The 26,556-nt window shown below is 34.7% G+C and overlaps 1 protein-coding gene across 2 annotated transcripts in view; it reads right to left on the minus strand.

The window, feature by feature from the left end:
- LOC144962876 (uncharacterized) overlaps positions 1-21,250 on the minus strand; it is a 36,435-nt gene extending 15,185 nt beyond the window's left edge. Inside the window, exons 1-18 of one of the 2 annotated variants that reach the window (XM_078896237.1) lie at positions 21,001-21,250; positions 14,595-14,623; positions 13,594-13,943; positions 12,411-12,465; positions 11,277-11,348; positions 9,912-9,988; positions 9,450-9,501; positions 8,819-8,890; positions 7,965-8,017; positions 7,601-7,646; positions 5,806-5,877; positions 5,113-5,150; positions 3,861-3,990; positions 3,357-3,428; positions 2,359-2,396; positions 1,382-1,430; positions 1,040-1,111; positions 92-114 (exon numbers count right to left, since the gene is read on the minus strand). In XM_078896237.1, the coding sequence (XP_078752363.1) occupies positions 92-114; positions 1,040-1,111; positions 1,382-1,430; positions 2,359-2,396; positions 3,357-3,428; positions 3,861-3,990; positions 5,113-5,150; positions 5,806-5,877; positions 7,601-7,646; positions 7,965-8,017; positions 8,819-8,890; positions 9,450-9,501; positions 9,912-9,988; positions 11,277-11,348; positions 12,411-12,465; positions 13,594-13,943; positions 14,595-14,623; positions 21,001-21,042 (1,342 nt within the window). In that variant the 5' untranslated portion in view covers positions 21,043-21,250. The remainder of the gene's footprint in view (positions 1-91; positions 115-1,039; positions 1,112-1,381; positions 1,431-2,358; positions 2,397-3,356; positions 3,429-3,860; positions 3,991-5,112; positions 5,151-5,805; positions 5,878-7,600; positions 7,647-7,964; positions 8,018-8,818; positions 8,891-9,449; positions 9,502-9,911; positions 9,989-11,276; positions 11,349-12,410; positions 12,466-13,593; positions 13,944-14,594; positions 14,624-21,000) is intronic. The other variant, XM_078896239.1, reaches the window with a different exon arrangement.
- Between the last annotated feature and the right edge of the window lie 5,306 nt (positions 21,251-26,556).

Here is a 26,556-nt window from a genome sequence, read left to right on the forward strand (position 1 = left end):
TTTGAGCACTAAACTAACAATCTAAAAAATAATAATACTAAATGGTTGTAATTTTTTTTTTTTTTAAATCTAAAAAATTATAATATATTACCTGAATCTCCACCGCCACCACTCCTGTTTAAAAAAAATAAGGAGTTAAGATAAGAAAGTCAAAAAATAAATGGTTATAGGTTTTTGTTTAATACAAAACCCATCAATGCTACCATAAGCTACCATAAGCTACATCTTTCAAAAAGTTTTTGAGTCCACCATCTTGTGGTTTACACATTTATTTTATTCTTTCAATAAGAAATCAAAACACTTGCAACATAGTCAATAGATTAAAGTTGACTGTTAACAAACCTGCCTATTACTTCTAAAAAAAAAAACAATACTAGCGTAATATGGTTGAGTTATGGTAACTGAAGATTGCTACCACGTCTTGATTCTGCCAGCCCTCAGCATTTCAATTGTCTGTTGGCGATTTTTTTCAGACAATCTGGGCATCTTGCTTAATAAAAAAACTAGTCACTGTTTTCCTTCGTGTAAGACGACAGAGAATAAATTGATACAATTTCATTTCAGTCCAAGATTTTAGTGTGTCCCAAATGACAAAAGTTGCATCAGCAGACATGCTACACATGCAAGTATGAACTGTTCATAAATTTAAAAAGTCAAATCACAAAGATAAACCTTACAGTTAATGGAAATGGGGCACATAATAACAACTTCACACACTGAACGTTTATAAAGTCCGCTAGTATTGTATAACTATGAATTCCCAGCTTCAGCTACAGACCTACACAAGCACATTCTATTTGATAACATTTGACTAACGAGATGGGGGGGAGGGGGGGGGGGGGGGGGGGGGGGATAAATCGTGCTTAGAACATAATATTTAGGAATCCCAATGAAAACAAATTGGTAATTTATAAATTGAGATTATATGAATTCTACTTTTCCCTCCAAAGAAAATTTAATATCTGTACTGAGGTATAATTAATTAATTGTTATTCTAAAGGTAACATATCTATCTAAAAATGAAAAGTTTAAATCATACCCATCATCAGGCTTAGGGGTGTCACACTTCTGACAATTTCTTCTGAAGGAAAAATTTTTGTTGCCACAAGAACTGAAATAAAGAATGATTGTTTTGACATAAATTTCATATATCTGTTTTTAACAAATACAATATAAGCAAAAATAATGTTCCTAAAAAATATTGTGTTGTGGCCTGAAAAAAGGCACCATAATTGGATATTTTTCATTATAAAATAATAATATATGTGGAGAAAGCAGTTCTTCCAGAATTATTTATTGGATAACTTAAAAGGAGTTAAGAGTATCTATTAATTTCATAGAATTACTTTGAAAAATTTAGAGGTATAGATACAATACATACGCATCGGGACAAATCCAGTCTCCATCTCTGCCACTTTTGCCACCACCACCTGAATTGAAGCAGAAGAAGACACTTTAATTCATCATGAAATATGTGAAAGAAAAAGAAAGAAAAAAACAAAATAAAAAAACTATATTTATCCTGTTTTATTTATCCTTTGTCTTTGTAAATTATCAATGGAAGAATTGATGCCAGGTATTTCTTTTCTCTTTTTTTTTTCTCATTGTCTCAACCCAGTATTATGTTGGATGTGACTAACTTTGATATGTTTGTTTTTGCTTTTAAGGGTTTTACAGCGCTTGAAACACAAGTAGGTTATATCAGCGCCAGTAAAAAGGAAGAAAATGGGATAGTAGAAAGTTCTACAATTACAATTAAAGTACCCAAGAAAGAACAAAAAGGAAGTCAAAGGGGAATTAGTTCAAATAGGGAATAGATGTAGATTCCAAGAACACACTATAAATGTACTTCAATTGAAATCACCTAAATGTCTCATCCTGACACAAGCACAGCAGAGCTGCCAACTTGCCAAAATCTGTTTGGGGGAGAAACTGACATTCATTTCAGTGGCGCATAAAAGTCTCTTTTGACCTATTATAGACAATCTCATCTGGACAAATGTTAAAGTCAAGAGTATAATTCAAACACACGGTTGCATATAACACTTAAAGCTATCATTTTCTTACCTATTTCCTTAATATACCTATTTCCTTAATATCTATCAAGCATTTTCCATGACATCTAACAGACCCAGCTACCCAATCACTAAGTGGACTTTGAGAGTCAAGATCTAAGATCTCAGTCCCTCTGCTTCTGAAGCCAAAGCTCTACCAACTGAGCTATTGGGACCCCCTTTTGCCATAGATGATAAGACTAAAATCATATGGCACAAAAAAAATGTATATCCAATCCTAAAAAGAATAAAAGGATAAAATGAAAAAATAATAATTTAAAACAAACAAAAACTAATCCATTACCTGATCCACCACCAAAGCCACTCTTCCCACCTGAACTGCTGGAATGAAAAATTCAAGATAGCTTGTAAAATAATTAAATATTAAAAGTTCAAACAAAATATTATTGTCCATTCAGGAGCCAAAAATATACAACTTTGTATATAAACAGAGGAAAGAAATGTCACCAAATGGCAAAGCTGGCTAGGAAGTGAAAATAAGGACTGTAAACTGTATGTGTGGGTAAGCTCACCAACAAAAAATAGTAACAGTAACCAACACACAACCATTTGTGTAAAGTTGGTTGTAGACATGGCAGAGAATTGAGCGAGCACAATTCACCTCAATGGTTTACTAAAAGCCAAAATAAACACCGGGTTAGTGTTTAGTTATCATATATAAGAAAGCTTGAGAAGGTGATAGTGCATCAGGTTTTCAGAGCTATTTGGCTGTTAACCAGTTGCAAGTTTTGAGTATTTGGATTGCAATAACTAGTGTTGATCTATTATCAACATTGTGATCCACAAACTGTGGTAATCAATTAAAGTGTATATTTCTTAGTATAAAAACATTGTGGTTGCTATATAATTTTATATGATAGCTTGTCAAAAATGACAGAATTAAAACAAAAAAATCAAATGTAGCATCAATTCAGCAGAAAATAAAAGGCAACAAAATATCTGTCCAATAGAAATGCGGGAAATTTGTTTAATAAAAAACAAAAACAAAAAACAAATATACTTTAAAATGGCATGAAATATAAATCAATTGTTCATATAAAATTTGGCTGTGTCATATCAAAATAGATTCACTCTTTCATTTGAATGACAATGCTACAATTCTATTTATCAGAAAACATACAAAAGTGTTCTCTTCAGCTGTCATGCATTTTGTAAAATAACATTCTAGATTTTTTAAAAACAGATTTATACCCTAGTTAGCAACATGAAAAAAACATTGTACACTTCAGTAGAGAGAAAAAATTGAAAAATAAAGAATAAATGAGTATCTTAGAATCTTACCCATCACCAGGTTTAGGCGTATCACATTTCTGACAATTTCTGCGAAATGCAAAGTTTGTATTCCCACAATCCCTAAAAAGATACAGAAAAATAAAAATTAGTTCATTTATAACAAAAAGTGGGACATGAGTATTTGACAGGCTGCTTGTTTACAATAGGACAAAATGGAAAAGACTTTGAAAACTAAGAGATATTGAAAATTCCAAAAGTATCTTCGGATTACTACCCTTTCAATTAGATCCCCTTGAAAATACATTTTGATTTAATTATTCATAATTTGAAACATTTTCTCTTATTTTCCTTCCTAACAAATAAAGTAAACATCATGCTGTAAGCCAAACAAAACCAAGTATATTTGTATCTTTTGAATTGTCTTCTTTCACTAATTCCAAGTAATTTGCTTTTTGAGATAATCATAATCACTTAGAAAATCAGATGAATCAACCTATTACTACAGTGGAGAGAAACATGTTTACAGAGTTGTTTTTGTTTTTTTAAACTTACTCATCAGGACATGTCCAATCTCCCTCTCGTCCTCCTCTTCCACCACCACCACCGCCTCCAAAACCTCCACTGCTATTGCCACCACCAAAACCACCACCACTGTTGCCGCCACCAAAACCACTTCCACCACCTAAAAGAAAAGAGATTTCATGTACTAACACATTCATATGATAATTAGAAAAATTAACACATATGTCATATGTGAGTCTTTTGTCTGCATATATGTATATATTATATATTGAACAAAAAAAAAAAAACTAAAAACGTTTTTAAAAATTACACCAATACTCCACTCCCAACAATTTCTACAAAACAAATTTTCCAACACCTGGTAGTAGCCACACAAAGTGATGGATACCTGAATGACGAGTTTCAAAAAATTGACAAATAAAATTTTTTAAATATGGAAACTAAGGATCTTCATATGAAAAGAATTGGCTCACCATAAATAAGTTGACACATTTACAACATTAAGAAGTGTAACTAATGTTGTATCCAATATTTGTTTACACCAACAGCTTCCATTTGTGATGAAAATCAATAAATGAAGCTTAAGTTTCTACAACGCTACAAATTTTAAATTATAGTTTACCTACCTAAATCACTTGGTTTTTGGTTTTTTATTTTTCTATTTTCTTTTTAAGAATTCTTCGGAGTTGCAACACATTAAGGTCATATCAGCACCAGTAAAAAGAAAGAAAATGGGATATTAAACAGTTTTAGAATTACAATTAAAGCAGCCAAGAAACGGTAAGAGAAAGGGAAATTGGTACAAGCAGGAAACAGAAGTAGATTAAAAGAGCACAATATCAAAGTACTTAGTTTGAGATCACCTAAAAGTCTCATCCAGACACAAGCACAGGTCTCCACGAAGAGGATTACACTCAAATGTTTACAAATCAGAAAAATATTTAAACAAAAACATAATATAGTGCATAACAGAGAGATGATTTACAAGAAAAAAGATATCATCTCTCAAAACTAATTATACATTTGACTGTTTCCCTCTCAACCAGGGTATCCGGCCAGGGCCAGGACAAAACCAAGTAATCTCGTTCCAAGACAAAGACAGAAAGCAAGTTGGAAAACAGATATAAGGGGATAGAAGACACAGTAAGTACCTCAATGGGAGGTCAGGAATCCCACCCACAAAATCACTTGAAACTCTGGAATTATTTCAAATATCATCAATTGCGCCATCTTTTATTTCACCCACAATATATTTCTCAAAAAATGAATATATTAGGCTCACCATTAGATCTGCCGCCAAATCCACTACCTCCACTGCCTCTGAAAATGTGACAGAAAATAATAACATGAATTGTGCAGTTTGTGTAAATATACACTGTGTGCTCTTGGTTAATTGCAAGATGCAATTTTATTGAAATTTCACCTTAAATTTTTGGAAACACCTAAAGTTTAAAAGAAAAAGTGAATCTTGTTTTCTTTTTTGATGTGCATTTATTCATTATTTAATCTAACAGAGCTTGCAAAGTTCTCAGGATATCTTGGTACTATGAAAAAGAAAAACAGTGGGTAGATTAAAAGTCTGTAAATTTAAAGGTTATCCGATATTGCAAAAATCCAAGAAAAAATACCCAAGATCAGGGTAGATCCCAAGAGCTGTATGTACACCTTGTCTTTAACACAGACGCTGGCATATGATCTCTGCCATGTGGAATATATACTGTCGAAATCACATCCAAAACAAATTAATTTGACTTAGTTTCAAACTCGTGCCTCAACTTTCCTCATTATTCTCCGTTTCTCCCTATGAGCTCTTTTTTAATTAATCAAAAATTTATCATAAATTCCAAGATATTCCTTCATTTTTTATAGTCAGATAAATTATAACACAAGAATGGTTGGCATGACGGCATGATAAGCAATAAAGCAAATTTGACAATGTCAAATGCATCATTTATTCAACTCCTTAAGAACTTACCCATCATCTGGTTTTGGCGCATCGCATTTATGACAGGTTTTGCGAAATGCAAAGTTATTATTTCCACAATCCCTGGGGAGGAGGGAAAAAATTGCAAATAGTAATGTAGAATAATGTATGACACTGAAATCATCAAACTCATGAGGTAAATGAGCCAGAGAGTACATTAGTTAAGGGATATGCAGGAGCAAAAATAAAATAAAAATTCGTCTTTTTTTTGGTTTGTTTGTTTGTTGCTTTAGGTCTCTTCCAACACAATTGAGGTTATATGAGAGACCGCTGAAACAAAAAAACAAGCAATCTAACAAAAATAGTACAAATGTAAATCAAAATCATAACCTAAAGATATCATAAGCTAAATTATAAATAACCAAGAACAAACAGGCAGAAGATTTACAGAAAAAAAATATCCCCTGTCAAAAATACAATCACAAACCAAAGAAGCAGGATAGGCTAGTAAAGAGAAGAAGAAACGACATCACTATCTGATCGTACACCCATGCGAACATCATAGGTATATGATTCAAGGGTGATGCTCCCATCCAACCACCCGCAAATTCGTCTTTATGACAATAAATAGTTTCAAGAAGATAAGTAACGTACAAGACAAAAAAATATTCACCCGTTGCCATGAAAATTGAAATTCTTGGCACACATCTTGGATTATTGCCATTTTTGGCAAGACAAAAGCTCAAAAACTTATGGCACTTAAAATAATTATGTATAGATTATCTAGAAAATTAAACAAGCCTTTTGAGATCCAGGATGTTGTTTTTATTATTCATGTTTAGTGAGAAAATCACAAAAAAAGACAAATTTTAGGACAAAAAAATCAAAACAAATTAACCTATGTCTTGTTTATAATCTCTCGACATTATAAGAACTTTTAGGAGGAGTTAACTTCTATATGTCATAATATTCGAGAAAAAAGGAGTTGAAGCTGAAATAGGATATTCACTCCTGCCTTCGTGGTAACTATCAGTCATGGGAATTTTCAAATAATGGGTGAATAATATGTTCTATATTATCTTCCAGGGCTTAATCCAAGCTTTGCAATGGTGTATGATATGGAAGTTCTGATTTCATGGAACTAAAATGTTACTAAGGGTTGAACTTTTAGTATTGGGATTGTTTTGTTTTTAAGTTTTTTACGACGCTTGCAACACATTAAGGTCATATCAGCGCCAGTAAAAAGGAAAAAAAATGGGAAAGTAAAAAGTTCTAGAATTACAATTAAAGCACCCAAGAAAAGGGAAGCGAAAAGGGGAATTGGTTCAAATAGGAAACAGATGTAGATTCCAAGAGCACACTATCAAAGTACTTTGTTTGAGATCACCTAAAAGTCTCATCCAGACACAAGCACAGGTCCCCCCTAAGAGGAATACACTCAAATGTTTACAAATCATATATAAAATGTATACAAAACATAATACGCTGCATAACAGAGAGATGATTTACAAGGGAAAAAAATATCTCCCAAAACTAACTATACATTTGACTGCTTCCCCCTCAGCCAGGGTATCCGGCCAGGACAAAACCAAGTAATCTCATTCCAAGACAAAGACAGAAAGAAAGTTGGAAAACAAATAGGAGGATAGAAGAGACAGTAAGTACCTCCCTGCCCACTATGGGAGGTCAGGAACCCCACCCAGAGTATTGGGCTTAAGATCTGGAAAAGATCAAAACAATGAAACAATATGTAATCTTGACATCCCTTGCTAAAATATGAATAAACCAAAAACTAACATCAGTATAGTTTCATGTGTTATATATTTATATGTTTAAAAAGTCTTACTCCTCAGGACATTTCCAGTCGCCCTCTCTCCCTCCTCTTCCACCACCTGTGAAACATGTAGAAAAAAAAAAGATGGTAGTAAAGAACAAATTACTTTTAAAGTTCTGAACCTTATCAAAGGTATTAAATATGATTTTATAATAAATAATAGAAAATTGCAGTTGACATAGAAATTGGGCTTGTTGGATTTTAAGTGATTAATAATACCCACATTTTTTTGGTGCATGGTTTGCAACTTGTTATTTTACAGACAAGAATTGGTACCATTTATCAAAGCGAATAAGAATGCACCATAAGACAATTCTTCAAATGGCATCACTTGCCTAATATCAATACCATAAACAAATCAATCAGCAATACTTACCAGATCTTCCACCAAAACCACTTCCACTACCAAATCCACTTCCTCCATGTCCACTAAAAACAAAATTAAAAATGTAATGCATCTTAATTGTCTAAGTGTTGATGAAATATAAATGAATAAAAAAAATTTTCAAGGGTTGGGGGAAAAAAAAATCCAAACTGAATCAAATTTGCTCCTTTGAAAAATATTATTTATAGTGATTTAATGTGTATAAGTGGAAAGGATTACATAGGCCACAGATTCCCAGGTTAAAATCAATTAATGGTGAAACTAGACAATTCATGATCAATAGTAATTAAAAACTTGAGTCATTTGCTTTAATTTCGACAGTAATTAAACAAACCTCTGGACTTATATGACAGGGGATGAAGAGGTGTTATTACTATTACTTCAACAGTTAGACAAATAACAACTCGTCAAATTATTATATAATTTTTTTTGAAAACCACTGATCAAAGTTAATTTAAATAAAATCCACTTTTCCTCGTTAATCCTCCCAAATTTCTCTCAAAGACTAAAGTGAGAGGACAAGGCTCAATACCTTTTAAACTGCTGACTTTTGCCTAATGTATGTACCGTAGAATGGGGGTGACTAAGACCAACCCCCAAATTGAAAGACATTATTTGAGAGGTTTCACCCTTCCTCACACTTTAGAAAAAGAGCATCGGACAGGTTATTTCATTGTCAAGATATATAAAGATGTTTAAAAAGTGGCCCTTAGCCATTCTACGGTATTCCCATGATCCTCTAAGGAGTTGGGAAAATCAAGATTAATATAAAATGATGAACAGAATAGCAGTTTAAAACAAAAACTAAAAACAATACAAATGTAAGGCAACTCCATAGTACTCACCCATCACCCGGTTTTGGTGTGTCACATTTTCTGCATCTTGACCTAGATGCAAAATTACTATTGCCACAATCCCTAAAAGAAAAGGATAAATATCAAAAAATTAGTGTTGAAAGAATTGCTAAAAATGTGAAATACTTGACTTTCCATAGCCAAAACAGATTGGCACTGGTCAAATGGAAAGAAATCAAAATAAGCTATAAACAGATCAATTATTTTATACAAGTTTTCATACCAAAAACACATCTCCAGAAGGTCAAGTTTTAAGTTAAATAAAGGATTATAGAAAAATAATGAAACTGAAAACTGTTTCATAAGTAGAATCGGGGACACATTAGAACTTGTACTGCTTTTTAAAAAATCCTACTGTGCTTCGCAGTCAATCAATCTCGTCTTTATCTCTTTAATTCAAATATTGATTATATCAAAAGTACATCGTACAGTCACCAAAAAAACTGAAAGACATCCAATTTTCATGTAATGGCAAAAGCTCAGCTGGTCACAGAGTCATATACTTAAGTAAACATTGATCATCCATAAAAGTGGTAATGTACATATCACAGGGTTATATTTTTGATGCAGATACACTCAGGCAGATTAATAGGTAATTGGTTAAAACATTTAAAAAACATACTCATCAGGACATGTCCAATCCCCCTCTCTGGTCTCCCTTCCACCACCACCACCTGAAAAAGGTAAAAAAAAGAAAGAAAAGAAGTAATAACAATGATGATGAGGGAAGTAAGGAGAGTGCGGCCTGACCTTATCCTCCGAAATCATGGCCTTGGGACAGTAACAATAATAATGAAAATAATGATGATAAGGGAAGTAAGGAGAGTGCAGCCTGACCTTCATTTATTGGTATCCAGCCATTAACAGGTGGTTTTCACACTTACCTATACTCATTGTGTCAACAAGACATCATTGAACGTGGTCACATTATATTCTAAAATTTGCAAACAGCTAAAATATTTATAACAACCAGGAAAAACAGCAAAAATCCTAGGGAGTTGAAAAAAAGCAAGGAAATGTGATACAATATAATCTACTGATTAAAAAAAAAAAAGAAGCCTAGTAATCTCCCGAGGTTACTTACCAGATCTACCACCAAAACCATTGCTACCACCTCCAAAGCCACTACTGCCTTTTCCAAAGCCACTTCCTCCGCCACCACTTTGAATAAAAAACAGTAAAAATGTCTTAAACTAAAATCCAGAATTATATATTCAAATTGAAACTATAATATTCATCAGTGAATCATGGATAAGTTTTTATATTTATAAGGGTTTTACTGCACTTGCAACACATTTAAGTCATAAGCAAAAAGAAGAAAATGGGATAGTCAAAATATTCTAGAGTTACAATCAAAGCACCCAAGAAAAAGTAAGACAAAGGGGAAGTGATCAAATGGGGAACAGATGTAGATTCCAAGAGCATACCATTAATGTAATTAGTTTGAGATCACCTGAAAGTCTCATCCAGGCATCCCACTAAGAGGAACACACTCAAATGTTACAGAATACACTTGCGGCTATAGAGAGGACGTCAGTCACTCTCTTCGCAAGTCAGTAGTCAGTGGTTATCAGCTAATCCTTGGCTTCTTGGAAAATATAGAAACATGGCTGTTCATTTAAAAAGACTTTAGTAGACCAAGATATAATGTAAGGTATTGCTTTAAAATCTATTCATACATAGAACGGTCAACTTGACGTCTAGACCAAATCATTTCGAAGATCGATATGGCAACACCAACGCCTGGAATGGAGGATTTAAATGCGGCATCTGACGATTCTACTGCTACGACAGAAGATGCTTCATTTGACGACATCGAGATGGCTTCAACTGGCATCAACATGCTACTCAATAATGGGTTTGATGAACCGTTTGACTAAGAACCCAAGGATTAGCTGATAACCACTGACTACTGACTTGCGAAGAGAGTGGCTGACGTCCTCTCTATAGCCGCAAGTACAGAATACATAAGAGACGATTTACAAGGAAAAAAAAAATCATCTCACAAAGCTATAACACAAAGACAGAAAGCAACTTGGAAAACAGAAATATGGGGATAGAAGACACGGTGTGACCTGCCCACCATGGGAAATCATGGATATGTGTCAGGGTAATATAATTTTCAAACCTTGCAAGATATTTTCAATCGCACACGAGTTAATGATATATGTCCAAAATTATCCATGTAATAAAATAAAATAGAAATATGGAGTATTGAAAGTAAAATGCAGTTTTATGACAACCCAAATTTTATCAATAAATTGCATTAAAAATTTGACATTTACTTATTTATGGGCTGGTCTTAATGCAATCAAATAACACCCAATAAAAATGTAATTAAGTATTTGATTTTAGTTACAAAAGCAAACGTCAACATTTTACTCTTAAAAATGACTCTTACTCCTTAACCTTCTCACAGAAAAAGATTAATATGAAAATCACAAATTACCCATCATCTGGCTTAGGAGTATCACATTTACGGCACCTTGATCTGGAGGCAAAATTGCTATTGCCACAATCCCTGAAATAATAAATAATATTGAAGTTGAAACCATGACTCCCATGTACTTAATAAATCAACATACACCCTAAAGAAGGAGACCCAATGAATCATATTAAGATCTCAACAAAAAAATAAAATAAAATAAAAATACAATGAAAATATAAAATATGCCTATACATAGCGGCCACCTTTTGAAAGAGCTAAAACGGGACACGTAACACTTAACTCTCTCCTTATCAACCATAGGAAAATCGTCACATTCGTTATGATCCAACCAGCACTTTTATCATTCAGATTTCTTTTGTAAATCACACAATTTAAAGAAAAGTGTTTTAATATAGCTATAAAAACCTGACACTGTGTTCATTTTGCTGATCAATATTATGCATACAATGTATTTGTTGCCTTTCTGTTTGAGTAAGATGAAACTATTTTTGTGTTGGATGGGTGTGAAATTTTGGGGAAAATTCTGAAAATGGTTGGTAAGGAAAGGCTTAATACTGTCATGACCAAAACAGACATGTTTGGACTACTGAATAGAGCTTTTTCCTGTTCATTATATTCATTTGCTAGTCAAAAAAGCATAAGCCTGGGGGAGGCAACTGCAATTTCCATACATATTAACAGTCCATTTGTTTTCTTTAATGTTTTCTCTGGTTGGCTGCTATGACTATACCAGAAGCTGGATCCCTGTGCATGTCACAATAGACTGCAATAATTCACCTTTCTCTTTGAACCAGATTCAATTTTTTTAATAGTACTTTATCAATTGTTGTAGAATGGTCAAAGCATTGGATGCACTAAATTAAAAAGAGCAACACTTTTCTCAGTTCTGAATGCCTCAAAACATATCTCATTGTGACATACAATAGAACTGCACACAAATCGTGTATTTTAAACAACCTAAATATCATTCCTAATATCTTTTAGCAAAGATAAAATGTCATTTCTAAAAAGCAAATTTACATTTGGTCAAAGGGTTTAAATGTATAAATGAATTAATTATACAAAATCAAACAAAACGCACAATCAAATATTTTAGTAGAATAATAGTTATGATCTATCAGTTTGATAACTTACTCATCAGGACAAGTCCAATCTCCCTCCCTGGTCTCTCTACCACCACCACCACCACCTGTGGTAAAATGAAAAAAGGAGCCCACAGAACAAAAGTAAATTAAATTGGGGGGAAATGAGGCAAATAGAACTTGTTTTAAAAACATCTAAAATTGATTAAATTCTAGCACTTTTTGAGATCTTAGTCTATGACAGTGTGTTCTCACTTGATTGGTCACATGCTCATCTTCATTTATGATTAGGTTTTGTTGTTTATTATTATTAAGCCTTAAATGGTATTTGGGACACTCTCAGGCCATATAAGTATGTTTGTTTGTTTTCTTTTTGAGGGTTTTACAACACATTAAGGTCATATAAGCGCCAGTAAAAAAGAAGAAATGGGATAGTAAAAAGTTACTAGAATTCAATTAAAGCACCCAAGAAAAGGTAAGACAAAGGGGAATTTGTTCAAATAGGTAACAGATGTAGATTCCAAGAGCACACCATCCAGACACAAGCACAGGTCCCCACTAAGAGGAATACACTCAAATGTTAACAAATCAAATATAACATGTAAATAAAACATAATACAGTACATAACAGAGAGATGATTTACAAGAAAAAAAATATCATCTCCCAAAGCAATAACTATACATTCGATTGTTTCCCTCTCAGCCAAGGACTCCGACCAAGGTCAGGACAAAACCAAGCAATCTCACTCCAAGACAAAGACAGAAAACAGATAAGAGGGGATAGAAGACATAGCAAGTACCTCCCTGCCCACTATGGGAGGTCAGGATCCCCATCCAGCCATAAGTATTAGCACAAGGAAAAACTGCTATGTATAAAATAATATAAAGGATATATATAGTAGATATACAATACGAGTAACATAACCCACCCAGTGAAAGATACATGGTTAGGAGTTTGGAGCTGGGTCATGTGGGGAAGTAAATCCCAATAAACAATTTATCTCCCTGTCTCTAAACTGCACACATGAAGTATGTTTTTTAAAATTATCACAATCAAGCATTGGAAACATTTTTATGTTACATCAAAATAATTCTGCAACACGACATGATCAAACATCCCAGCAAGACCAACATTTCAATTCTAAATTCACTCACTTTAAGGAAACACATTTGACCATCAAATTTATTAATGAAGTATAACTCTTTTACACATATAAATGAAACAAAAAACTCACCTCCTCCCCTTCCTCCAAATCCTCTTCCAGATGCAAAACCTGAAGACTCATTGTCATCTGATTGCCCAAATCCTGAACTTTTAGAGCCAAAACTTCGAGAACCAAATCCATTACTTCTGTTTTCTTTATTGTCATCATCACCACCAAAATTCCTTCTCCCACCACCAAAACCATTGGTGCGGGATGAATCATTATCCTCTCTTTTACGCCCACCAAATCCACTTCCACGACCACTGTCACTGTCTCTGTTTCCCCCAAATCCATTTACTTGGCCATCAGAACTTCCTCCACCAAAACCTCTGCCAAGGCCTCTGACTTTACTTCCAAGAATATGAGTCAGTGAACTTTTACTGATATTAAAAAAATAGAAATGTTAAAAAACAAATGAAAATTCTCATAGAAACTATGGTATTTGGTAAGCCTCGCATATTCAACCTTATGAATGAAATATTTCAAACTGCAGATCTGCATAACACACTATACATACATAGAAAAATCGAAAATATCAAACAAAAATCAAATTTGGAGAGAAAAAAAATTTGTTTAGTGGCAAGTCTAATGTTATAATAATAAAAATCTAGAGAGGACCTAATAAATCCACAGCCATATATATAATTAATTATGAGTGATAAAATAATGTTTATTTCTAATAGGAAAGTGGAAATTATAATTTCAGTTTTTCTCACCATTATTAAAATGGAGACCAATTTAGCTCAGTGGTAGCCCCAATTAAATGAACTGATATTGATTCCGAATGCAGTCTATATCTATTTCTGACCTTTCCAGTCAGTAAGATGTCAAAGAGAGTACTTGATCAGACTAGCACCCTATCCAAACGGAATAGCTACTGACCCTTAAACACTACTAAAGCCAGGATAAATTCCATCTCCATGACTTTGAAGTATTCTCTTTTTTATACAACTAAATGGCAGACAACCCTTAAGTTGGAGAATGACAATTGTCACAATTACTCCCGATTTGATTAGAAATATTATACTTACCCAAAGCCAGAGGAAGAGTCTTGGTTTGTCTGAGGAAAAAAAAAAAATAATAATTATGAAATGGCAGGTATCATCAATCAATTGATATAATTAGCTTTTTAAAAATTTTCAGTTAAGCCGACACATGAACATATTCTTTTACACTGAGTCTTTTCATCGTCCTATAAATTATAAAAAAGAAAGTACACAAACTGAAGGTTTTTTTCCTGCAAATCCTACAAATAAGAAAATCTGCATGCTGATGGTGCACAGGCAACAATTAAAAAAAGCAAATAAAATTATACTATAACAATGTTGGTACCAATCCTTATTTAACGCCATTGTTCATTGTTATTTTACTCTAAGATAGCAATTGGTCGCTAAATCAATGCCTGTCTTGTAATGACAAACTAGGATGCAGGTACCAGTGTAAGATAAAGATCTGAAAATGTGTGTATGAAACAGTGCCAGAAAATCACAATTAAAAAAACAAAAACAAAAAAACAGTTGAGGCAGGCTGCATTTTTGGGATGCCTTTTTAACTTGTATTTTTCACTCTGAGTTGTCTGGCACTATTTCATAGACACTTTTTTGGTTCATCATTCATTATAGTGGCAATATTATAATCTGGCTGTTCACTCCAGGGATGACTGTAAATGTTTGTTTGCCTCTTTTACTGTGTGGGGCATTGGTGTCAGCCACACCCAGGGAAATCAAACATTCATTTCTCTAGATTTTATTCTCAAGCCAAAGTAAATATGATTGCGAAATTGTCACCCCCATAGACCTTACAATATGTCCCGCTGACAGGGCTCGTATAGGTCGGTGTGACACAATCCATGCGTCATCACATCCAGCATTATTGTTATTATTTATAAAACAAATCGACAGCACTCCCGTTGCAGGTTAAGCGTACAGTCCTCAGTGTCTTCCCGCAAAGCCCCCCCCCCCCCCCTTCTTTTTAATTTTTTATTTGTAGACTATAATTCAAGGTTACACTCAGTTTTGTGTGTTGGTATCAAGTCACCACGTAGTCAAGGCCGTCTGTCAATCCCAAATCTCATGTGTCAAGTCTACCTCGACCGTGTTGTCTCAACAGTCACAACTGTGTGTGGAGAAAAAAAAAACTGGCATGGGTACTACCCATCATGCCAGTAGCTACAATGGAAATCACGAAGATTGGAAAACTAATTCTTCTTTTACTGATTTATCAGACATTTTTTAAATTTTGTATGAAACCCATTATAAAACGTATGGTGATCGAGAACTTGGAAAAAAACGAAACCTTTCGTTCTTCTACCTCTCCCCGACTCAAAATTTATAAAAATAATAACACAGCATTTATATTGCACACCACTAGACATGCTCAGAGCGCTTTACAAGGGATCCCAAGCCAACAGCAACACTAAAAATGTCACTAAGCCTGCCAGGCCATAATACCATTTTCTTTCCAGACAGAGACAACGAACAGCCATATACGCAGGTATCATGGGGATCTGAAGTTCACTTCGACACAACTCCATACCAAAATGGATCCTCAAACAAAACGGATGTTCTCAACCAGCTATAACGATCATGAGAACGTTTCACAAAATGACAAGGTGAACCTGGATTCATATCTGTATCAACATAAGGGCCCATTTCTGTCTTGTCCAGTTCAATTGACACCTACACCAGTCCAGTTGGGCAGCACAGTGAGTTCCAGGCAGCATTGGTCTTTTAGACACCTACGGATTGTCTGTGCACGGACGTTGACACTGTTCTGCGATTTAAAGCAGAACAAACAACTAATCTGTCGTCACTTGGTAAGTGATTCTTTATCTACCCAACCGCTTCATGTCACTGCAAAATAATCTCGAAATCTCTGAATGAGAGCTATCTGCTTGGCAGCCTGTCATACACCCATTCCATTTTGAAGAAGTCCTAAGGCCCTTTCCCTCATGCACTGCTTAGCCGTAGTCTTGAAGACAACACAAAATGTTTACCCTTTTAAAGTTTTAAAATATGACTAAAAGGAAGTTAATGAATACAAAATTTACTACAAACCAATTCTAGACCTCAAGCTCTGTAATGAAGGTGCTATTTTTTATTTAACTAACCTGGTAGTTGTGTGAGCTTTTTTTCAAAACAACCAATAATTTCTCAACATTTGCAATGTTTTTGACTTAACTCCAAAGGCCAGTGGGTGGGTAAGGGAATGAATTCATTTTATGGATTGAAAGCGTGTCAATACATAAACAGTAGGATATAAGGAAATGCCACTCCCAAAGAATAACATTCAAGAAACACCTCTATTAATATTTTAAAGATCTAACAAAAACATCTAGTCCTCTGGTGGCCTAAGTTTTGTTAACCAACATAAAAAGGTACCCAGATTTCATCTTGATCTACACACAAACACTGTGAGATGAGACTGGTCTATAGAAGGAAAAAAATGATGCACAGAAAAACTGTTAATATAGGGATGTTCCCGTAATTTGCAATTTATTACAGTTCACTTTATTTCAATGGTTTGGAACGTCAATATAACCGTCTTATGGTAAAATTTATCTCGATACATGTGATCTTTATTTACTAATGCTATACAGCAATATATTCGTTCTGTACTGTAGACAGATAGATAGATAGATAGATAGAGATAGATAGAGAGAGAGATAGATAGATAAGAATATGTATGCATGTTCCGTGTATACTACATTCTGCTCGTTAAGTTAATTATCTTTATTATAATCTTTTAATAATAAAAATGTCATTTGAGAAAGCCATTAACACTGCTTTTTACAAAGTCCCTGGTACTGGTACCATCATAAACTTTGTAATTTGATAGATTTTTATGGTATTACTTACTATTATTTTATTTGTGAAACCGATTTCTAAATAGGTTTGCTTATATACTTATACATTACATCGTTCATTATTCTCGACTTCTTGTCTGTGCTTTTTGCTTCAACCTCGTGAACCAATAATAATATAGCGCATATATCGCAACTTGCCGAAGCTCTCTGGGCATTTTGACAAGAGGGGAAATCAAGACTTCAACAGATGTTTTCTTTGTTAGAGCAATCTCCTACAAGTTGTAGTACAACAGCATTGATTTAGGCATTTTACACATACCACCAGTGAACTCAGGCACTGACAAGTGTATCTATCTATAGGCAGCTAATGGCCATTGTAATTGTAAGAAGGGTACAAAAAGGACGCCCCTTGCGCGACAAGGGTAGGAAGATTGTTTCCATGTGGCCTTCTGGAGAAATATTTATTTGAAAATAATCCCTAAACAAAAACTTTCCAAGATGATGAAAAAAGGGGATTATTAAAGAAAAATTGCAGTAAATGAATGAAAAATATACAAATTCAACAATAGTATCATACACAACATGGCACACATTCACATACTCATACATAAACACAAAATCAAAAAAAGAGAGCATTACTATACTATTACTAGAGAGGCGAGCCGGGGTTACCAATACTTAGCTTCTTAATCCTTACCAATCATTCGTTTGGGCAGAAAATTTTTTTTAAAACTTAACGCTTACCGTCAAAAGCAGTTTAGATTTGAAGATGCATTAGTGTTCTATCAAAAAACATTCGGTACTAGACAATCCTTGATGAATTTCAAAAGTTGTGTTTGAAATCGTTAATTTTTTCATGATTCATTCCTCGCGAAATCGTGGAGGCTTACGTCTGTTTCAATTGTGCCGTCGCAAAAAAACAAAATCAAAGGTTTTTTTAAAAGTTTATTGAGAAAAAGATACAGAGAAAAGTATCCCTAGATAGGTGTGCAATTTGGTCAAGAAGCCCATACACACCTGGAATTTGGTGCATAAGTGCAGTAAAAATTGGTGCGCAAAATTAGTTCGTAGTGGATGCGAGACTGTGTGTGTGTGTGTGTGAATGTGTCTCTTTTTTTTTTTTGGGAGTGCCTACTTACACGGGTAATGGGGCATCTAGCCTCAGGATCTACGTACACGTAAACTGGTTTACCGCTACAACACAAGCAATAGATGGTCCTCACTATCGTGACCGCGCGCGCTCGTGTGTGTGTGTTATTTTTTTTTAATCAGAACAATTTTAACCATTAATGGCGAGATTCCATCTTACACTCCCCAAACTACAGATCTTAGTCTTAATGTTATCAAAGACAAGCTTTGCGATTTATAGTTTAATTGAAGCCGAGTCGAAATATATTCTTACTACTCCTCTCTTGGTGGAAACGATTTATTCTGCATAAGCAATCTGGAGAAAAAAATCAGTGTCACTGTAAAAGGTTAAAATTTCACGAAGTACGCACCGTGAACACCGCTGTAACAATCCTTGGATCTACGTCATCAGGCAACCCATTGTTTCTTTCATCTTTTCCCATTCCCCCACACTATCCCCCCGCCCATCTCTCTCTCTCTCTCTCTCTTAGTGTTATCCCTTCCCCTTCCCACCTCATTGTAAAATGAAAACATTCTGCTGTTTGCAGATAAATGTATGATTTTTTTGTTTTTTCTCCCTCACTCGGCTAGGATTAAAAACCAAGACATCAGGTAATGGGTGTCTAATGCCAAAGTATAGATTCTCTCTTTGGCCAATTTAGTCACGCACGTGGCAGCCCAGCTATTTATTATGTTCTGCCTATAACACACAATAAGTGGGATTTTGGGGGTGGGTACGAAAGAAATCAAGGTCATAAGTAACCGTGCACAAGAGCTGTATAGGGAATTGGTTTCTGGGGGTCTTGCAAATACCAAATATTTTATGGAAAGCTCTTTCGAACTCCAAGACGTCTGGTTTGTTTTGCTATCTTGGAACAAACGAAACAGAGATGTCTTGAGGTGTGACCTAGTTGTCTGATTTTGTGACCTGGATGTAAGGTTTTGTGACCTAGATGTATCCTTTTGTGTGTGCAAGCCATGCGGGTAAGTACAGCGATAGCTTGCCAGTTGAGGAAAAAAAAAGAAGCAGCGTATCCGCATTTGAAAAACAAAACAAAAAAAACCTGAAAAAACAAAACAACTTAACCTTTTAAAGGCGAATATCAATCTTACTTGGACCAAAAATAAAATCTTACCGTTTTCATCAAAAGACAAAAAACAAATTACAATTTAAAAACTTGAGCTTTTATATAGGGCAATATCCACCCAACGTGCTCAAAGCGCTTTTTATCAATATTCTTACTGCTCTTATGGTGGAAACTTTTTTTTCTGCGTTAAAAAATAATATAAATGACGACTATTATTTGAAAACAAAAAAATCAATGTCACTGGCAAAGGGTTAATTGCAGTACTCCTGCATCCTGTGAGACTCCTACGGCACTTGCTAATCATAAAAAAAGGAAATAGCAATCAACAATACTAAGTTGAAAAAAAAAAGAAGAAAAAAAGGAGGAGGGAGGAGGGGGTGGAAGAGCAAACCCAGTAGCAATGCAACCTTTAGCGGCCAAATTCGATCTTTGACCTAACACCAAATCCTCTTTCATCAAAAGACAAGTAACGGCAAAACGATTATAGACAATTGAAGTCCGAGTTGCGATAGTCTGACTGCTCTCTTGGTGGAAAAGCTGTATTCTCCGTTAACAATAATAAAGATAAAAGCAAACTATTATCTGAAAGCAAAAAATTTGCTTCGCTGTTAAGGGGTTAAGAACATCTGCCAGCATCGTTGACATGCTCTACGTCACCAAGCGACACGTCTCCCTTTCGTCGTCTTCATCATGCAACCCCCCCTCCCTCTCCACTCCCATGGTGGTGGTGGCGGCGGATAAAAAAGGCCTTTTTTTCTTTTATTCAATCAATTTGACTGCTGGTGGACCCTAGGCCTCTCTACAAGTCCAAGAAATAATACTTTTTCTCTGCTCCAACGAAAATATCTACCCCCTACCGGTCTAATTATTTGTAGCAGACGACAAATTTCTCAAAACGGTCACGTGACACTGTAAAAACAACACAGGAAGTCCATGAAAGCTTATTTACGGCATTTCCTTTGAACCGTGTAAACAACAAAATTTCGTTTTCATTCGACTCAACGGGTCAGATTGGCCGGTATTTTTTAACGAACTAAAGTTCTGAAAAATCAAAATGTTTCTTAGAAAGTTGAAAGATAGATGCTAGTTTTTGAAACAGAGGTAGGTTTTTAAGAAAAATCTTTATATTTTACGTGAATGCATGCTCAAGGCGAGTTGGACGTGCAGCGGAGGTTGGTAGGCCAAAGGCCCACCTCTCAGTACGCCTCAATAGTGAGATTTTCTAAGTCGTCTAAGTCTAAGTCTCTAAGGTGTCAGTGTCAGTCCAATATTATTATTATTATTTTATGCTCTCTGACTCTTTGATAGCAACGAGCTTATTAAAAAAAAAAAACATTTATTTTTGTACGTCTCAGTCTCAGTCCGAGGGCTGAACTGAGTACTGACACACTGACACCTAGATTAGTAGATACTTACCGAAGTCGAAGTTGCTGAGGGCGAGTCGTCCCAGTCATCCATTGTGTTAGGTTGGGTGAACTTTAACTAGGTACAAAGTATGAAAATTACACAGTATGCGTTTTATAACCGGAAAGGTAAATAATGGGAAATCTCATTAGTCTAATTTGTGAATTCAGTTGTTAAATCAACAGGTTGGCATGTCTTCGTGAGTGAACAGCAGACAGTCAGCACGAAGATGCATGCAAAGGATGAGTAATAAACGTGTCTGGGCTTTTATCGGTGGCCTTTATCGGTTATAGTACTAAATACTTATAATGCTATAGAGCAGTAAAGTTAGGTGCCCCAAACGTAAACAATAACAAGTTGCGAGTGATTTCCGTTAGGGACCGGAATAATTTACGCACTATATAGGTCTCCCAATTTTGTAGTTTGAGTTGTAGGCAATACACTTTCAGTATTGAAAATATGTTTACATAAAATCTAACAGTTGCAGAAATAATAATATAAGACTAAATTATTATGAAAATCAGGCTCCGAATAATTCTCGTTTTGATCATACCAGCGCAATAATTTGCTCTGGTCTAAAAATAGATAGACGTAACTTTTGATAAATTTTACCTTTTGTTCCATAAAATATCCATATCTAGACATTATTTGATGCATGATCGAGTATTTATGAATATGTGTTTCTTTTGCCACCTAACAGCCACATTTTAAAGGTTATTTTCTTTCTATTATTTACATTGGAACGTGAGCTGTCAAGACAGGAACATGTGGTTTGCCATGTGCTTCTCGACCTTTGTTTACGTTTGGGGCACCAACTTTACTGTGCTATCGTATGATGAGTACTTATGAAAACAACATGAACTTCACATCGATTCTTCCATGATTCAATATAAAGACGATGGTTACAGGCGTTTTTGTTGTTGTTGGGGGGGGGGTCAAAGAGTTTGGCAAGCCACATATTTTATTTATGACGCGCTACTGTTGAAGGCAGGATCAGTACTTTCAAATAGTAAGCTTTATAACCAAACATTTACACGAATGCATGCATCATATTTGAATGTTTGCCTTGCCATAATATTGTGAATGCGTTTCTTGCTTATTTCAGCCCTTTGATTTGTGACAAAGTAGACTACAAGGACGGAAACATTTGGAACTGTCATCTAAGCTTGTGCACATGAGTTAGTGTGATTGCATTTTTCGCTCACTCGTATTAATCAAACAGCCTTGAAAAATGTTTATGGCTAAGTTGTCCTGTATAAAGTATATATATATATATATATATATATATATATATATATATATATATATATATATATATAATATATAAATGAATGAATATTTACAACGAGCAAGTTCACGGATTCATGCTAAATGAAAATGCGCCTCCCGTTCTTTTATTCTCGCTCAGCAGGCCACATGGAACCATATTTCCATTTCATACAGTTCCAGACTCATGTCAGGAGTCCTTTTTGTACTACCACTCTTACAATATCCGTCACTGCCTATAGCCAGATACATATTCACACCTGAGTCGAGTTGGCACTTTCTTATTTTCTTAAAAAAAAGGGCAAGCAACGATGCGTGTCCATATGGTAGATACTTCACCAATGTCAAAAGATGCCATTGATGCAGTTAAGTTAAGACCAGAGCAAGTTCAGGAAGAAAGTGCTATCCTGCTTCCCTAATATAATCTGCTGCAAACTTTTTGGACACATAATACGATTAATACCACACACAGGAGCCAACAATATACTGACCGAACCCAACACTGATCCCGAACAAACAAAAAAAGAGAGAGTTTGAAACTCAACTACTGTCAGTCATCTATGATCGCTCTTCAGAACAGGATAGATGTGGGGAAAAGTGCTAAAGCCTTCCACAAAGTCCCTTATATACGTTTACCTAATTAAAAAGGTACATATCAGACATTTTTAAAACAATCCAAACATGGACATGATCCTGAGATGGCAGTTGATGGAGAAAAATCTGAAGAAAAAAATGGATATGAAAATTCTGGAGGATCCAAGGCAACGTGCATATATGCGTTTAAGTCAAGTAATCATCATTTTTACTCGCCAGAAAACACAGAAAAATGTGTGTAACCTTAAACGTTTATAATCCGAGTAAAGAATCTAATTAGATCTAATCACCCAATTAGCTGTCTAAAAGTAATTTTAAAAAAGAGCAGTGTGACGTCAATCTAATTCATTTTGTTGTTATTTGTTAATAAACAGCCAGCTATATTTCCTATGACCGGTTCGAAGGTATGTCACGAATTACATGTTTTGATCGTTCGAAAATCTAGTTTAAATAGGCAACAGTGGATGGAGTCACTACTGATTATCGATTGATATTGCATCGGATTTTTTTGGAGTGATAATTAAAGTTGTAAATATCAGTTATTGCCCATTTACAAAACATCGTAACAACACAGGGTGTTTAACTAGAGACAAGAATATCGATAAATTTGATGACCTTGTATAATTGTTTGGGCGGTATTTTTAAAGTTAATTTTCATCTTGTAATTATTTCTTTTGTCGATATTTTTCAATTATGAGGGAATCTTATAAACTAAATCCAGCTATCAAATTGCGTTTACCTTAAAATAGGTCGTTAAAGGATAAAGTAAAAAAGATCAGAATAAAAAATCACACTATCGATATGACATTAAGACCTCAGTTCGCGGCAAAAGTACACCAATCTACTTTTTGGACAGAGGAGAGCCAATAGTTCAATCTAATCTAACGTGTCCAATAAACGTTAAAAGAAAGAAAACAAATTAGTAAATAAATAAAATACTTTTAAATCAAATATTCTCTTCGGTCAAATAAATAACAAAAAATAAGAATGGAATAAAGTCAGTAATGATACTAATTCTTTGACAGAAAAGAGACAACAATTGAAACTGGCGTGTCGAAAAATACCTTATCTATATATTATTTTTATTTTATTTTTATTTTTTAAAATTAGGATTGGGGATTAGCATTATTCCGTATAGCCAATGTTAAATTTTTGTCAATGAGCACAGAATTATTGCCAATTCGAAAACGTATAAGACTAATTTTTACAGATTGATATACGAGTAACGGCAGCAAAAATGAACAAATAAACACCGGGGGGGGGGGGGGGGGGGGGGGGGGGGGGGGAGGTTAGATTAAGTTAAAGAGCAAGAAGAAAGATGAAAATAGGCAAGGATCCAAAGCCTACTTATTTTTGTCAACGGAACGCGCGACAAAATCAGTTATCTAATAACATTGATAAGATGGGAAGGAGGGGTGTTCAATTTCAATTGACGAGATGTTATCACAAAAAAATCACTGAAGCGGATTACTCACAAATCCCCACACCATCATACCGTGGATACATTATTGACATAACACAGCCTTCAAACATTGTCCCACTGAAGATCTCTGCTCCTGACGCTGATGATCCTGCTTCATTCTCTTCTTTATCAACAACTACTACTATTACTACTACTCTGCTGCTGCTACGACAACTACTACTACTACTACTACTACTACTACTACTACTACTACTACTACTACTACTACTACTACTACTTACTAACTACTAACTACTACTACTACTACTACTACTACTACTACTACTACTACTACTACTCTGCTGCTGCTACGACAACTACTACTACTACTACTACTACTACTATTACTACTACTACTACTACTACTACTACTACTACTACTACTACTACTACTACTACTACTACTACTACTACTACTACTACTACTACTACTACTATTACTACTAATACTAATACTACTACTAATACTACTAACTACTGCTGCTGTTGCTGCTATTAATACCACGACCCACATTATCGAAAAAAACGAAAACAACGACAACAAAAATTCGTGTTTTGTTTGTATTCCGTTACCCAATTATTTTTTCTCTGTTGAAATAAAAGATTACGCGCACCACGTGCCTATAATATAAGTGTTTCAAAAACCGTTGTCTACGAAAAGTTCTATGGCTATTTAAAACGTTAGAGTTTTTCAATGTCCTGCAAAACATCCATTAAACGTTCATAGTTTTAAGGTCACGTGATCTTCGACATTAGAGTAGTTCCGTAATTTCTCCATTTTCAAAAATAAAAATGAAGCTACTCTAATGTCTCCGTCCTCGCAATCTCGTGATCAATGTTTGTATCATGTGATGCAAGTGATCGATGTGTACTTATTTGCAGGTCTGATAACCCAATTAATTATGGACTCATTGTTGTAATGGAAATCTTTAAAAATTACGCAAAATATTGTCTATTACAACAATATTAAAGTAAGCCCATAAGTGGGTTCGGATGTCAGATCTGCATATATTTACACGTCGCAAGCAGTGGTTCACAGCTAGCGTCTTGTGAAAAATATAGGCATTAAAATCGTCACAACTATTATATATCGAGTAACTACAATTTAGGCTAAGGAGCTCTCCCGTCTAATTTAAAATCATTAAATTGTCCCGATATCCCAGACTTGCCCATTGTTAACCGAACGCTATTTCCTACACATTTCTATCCGCCTCGGGCCTAATCTACTTCATACCTATTTGTTCAATTGTCTGCATACTTCCTGCTAAGCATTTATCCCGTTCTTCTATTTCAACTTGAGTCCAGGTGCGTGCTATGCTCTCAGAGTCGCGTCTCTACGGAGACAGGTAAATCGTAATTAGTAAGACTACTAATCTCCAGCGGCGTGGCGTATTGACGGCATATGGTGGTGCCATGTTTAGAAGAGGAAAAAAAATTCTAAAACAGTGAACACGATTAAGAGGAGAGAGCACTTGTTAAAAACTCTCTTTTTTGGAAGGGTGGGGGGAGGGTCGATGGTTTCTAGGAGTACGAGTGGACAAAACTCACAAAAACAAATGATTCATGAAAACAACAAGCCACAACACTGAGATACAAGTCCCGTGTGAAAAGGTCTTTGTAATTATTCTTTGTCCACCATTTAAAGGATTGGATTTGATAGAGAATGCAATCAATATGTGATAAATGTAAATCAAAAGAGAAAAGAAACCTTTGACAGAAATTACTTACTTTTAGTACTTGTAAAGAAAATCTCAAATCTTTTTATAATTTGTTTATTGAAATCTGGAATGGCATCTATTAATTTCGGCTTTGTGAATTGACAGAATCATTAACGAATTTAACCGCTCCTGTTTCACTGAATTTCGCAAGAAATTTTTCACTCTTTTAAGGGTGCTAAAACAACGTTCAGGAGGTCAAGAAATACGATGGAAGTGGTTAAGGTCACTATAGCCTATAGATGTCCATGATTTGTCAGTGTTTGTTCTATCTGTAAAAAGTAGACAATAAAAACAAAAGAAACGGTTTTTTTCTAAACTAACTGTGAGCCATTCATGTCTGTCATACCATGCCACTGAAAAAGAGCGTTTTCGAGATTTCCACTCCTGTGTTAATTCAAAATCAGTTGGTTGGTGAGGAACTAGTCTTTTTATTTCTAATTAAATTTTGTCATCTAGTGCCAATCTCCCAAACGGTCGGTGAAGCAAAGAGTCAACTTGATTCATTGCAATTCATTGTTTAACAAAACA

The sequence above is a fragment of the Berghia stephanieae genome, chromosome 1 (genome assembly GCF_034508935.2).
Source record: "Berghia stephanieae isolate SIO BIC M18660-M18661 chromosome 1, UCSD_Bste_1.3, whole genome shotgun sequence".
Taxonomy (NCBI): domain Eukaryota; kingdom Metazoa; phylum Mollusca; class Gastropoda; order Nudibranchia; family Aeolidiidae; genus Berghia; species Berghia stephanieae.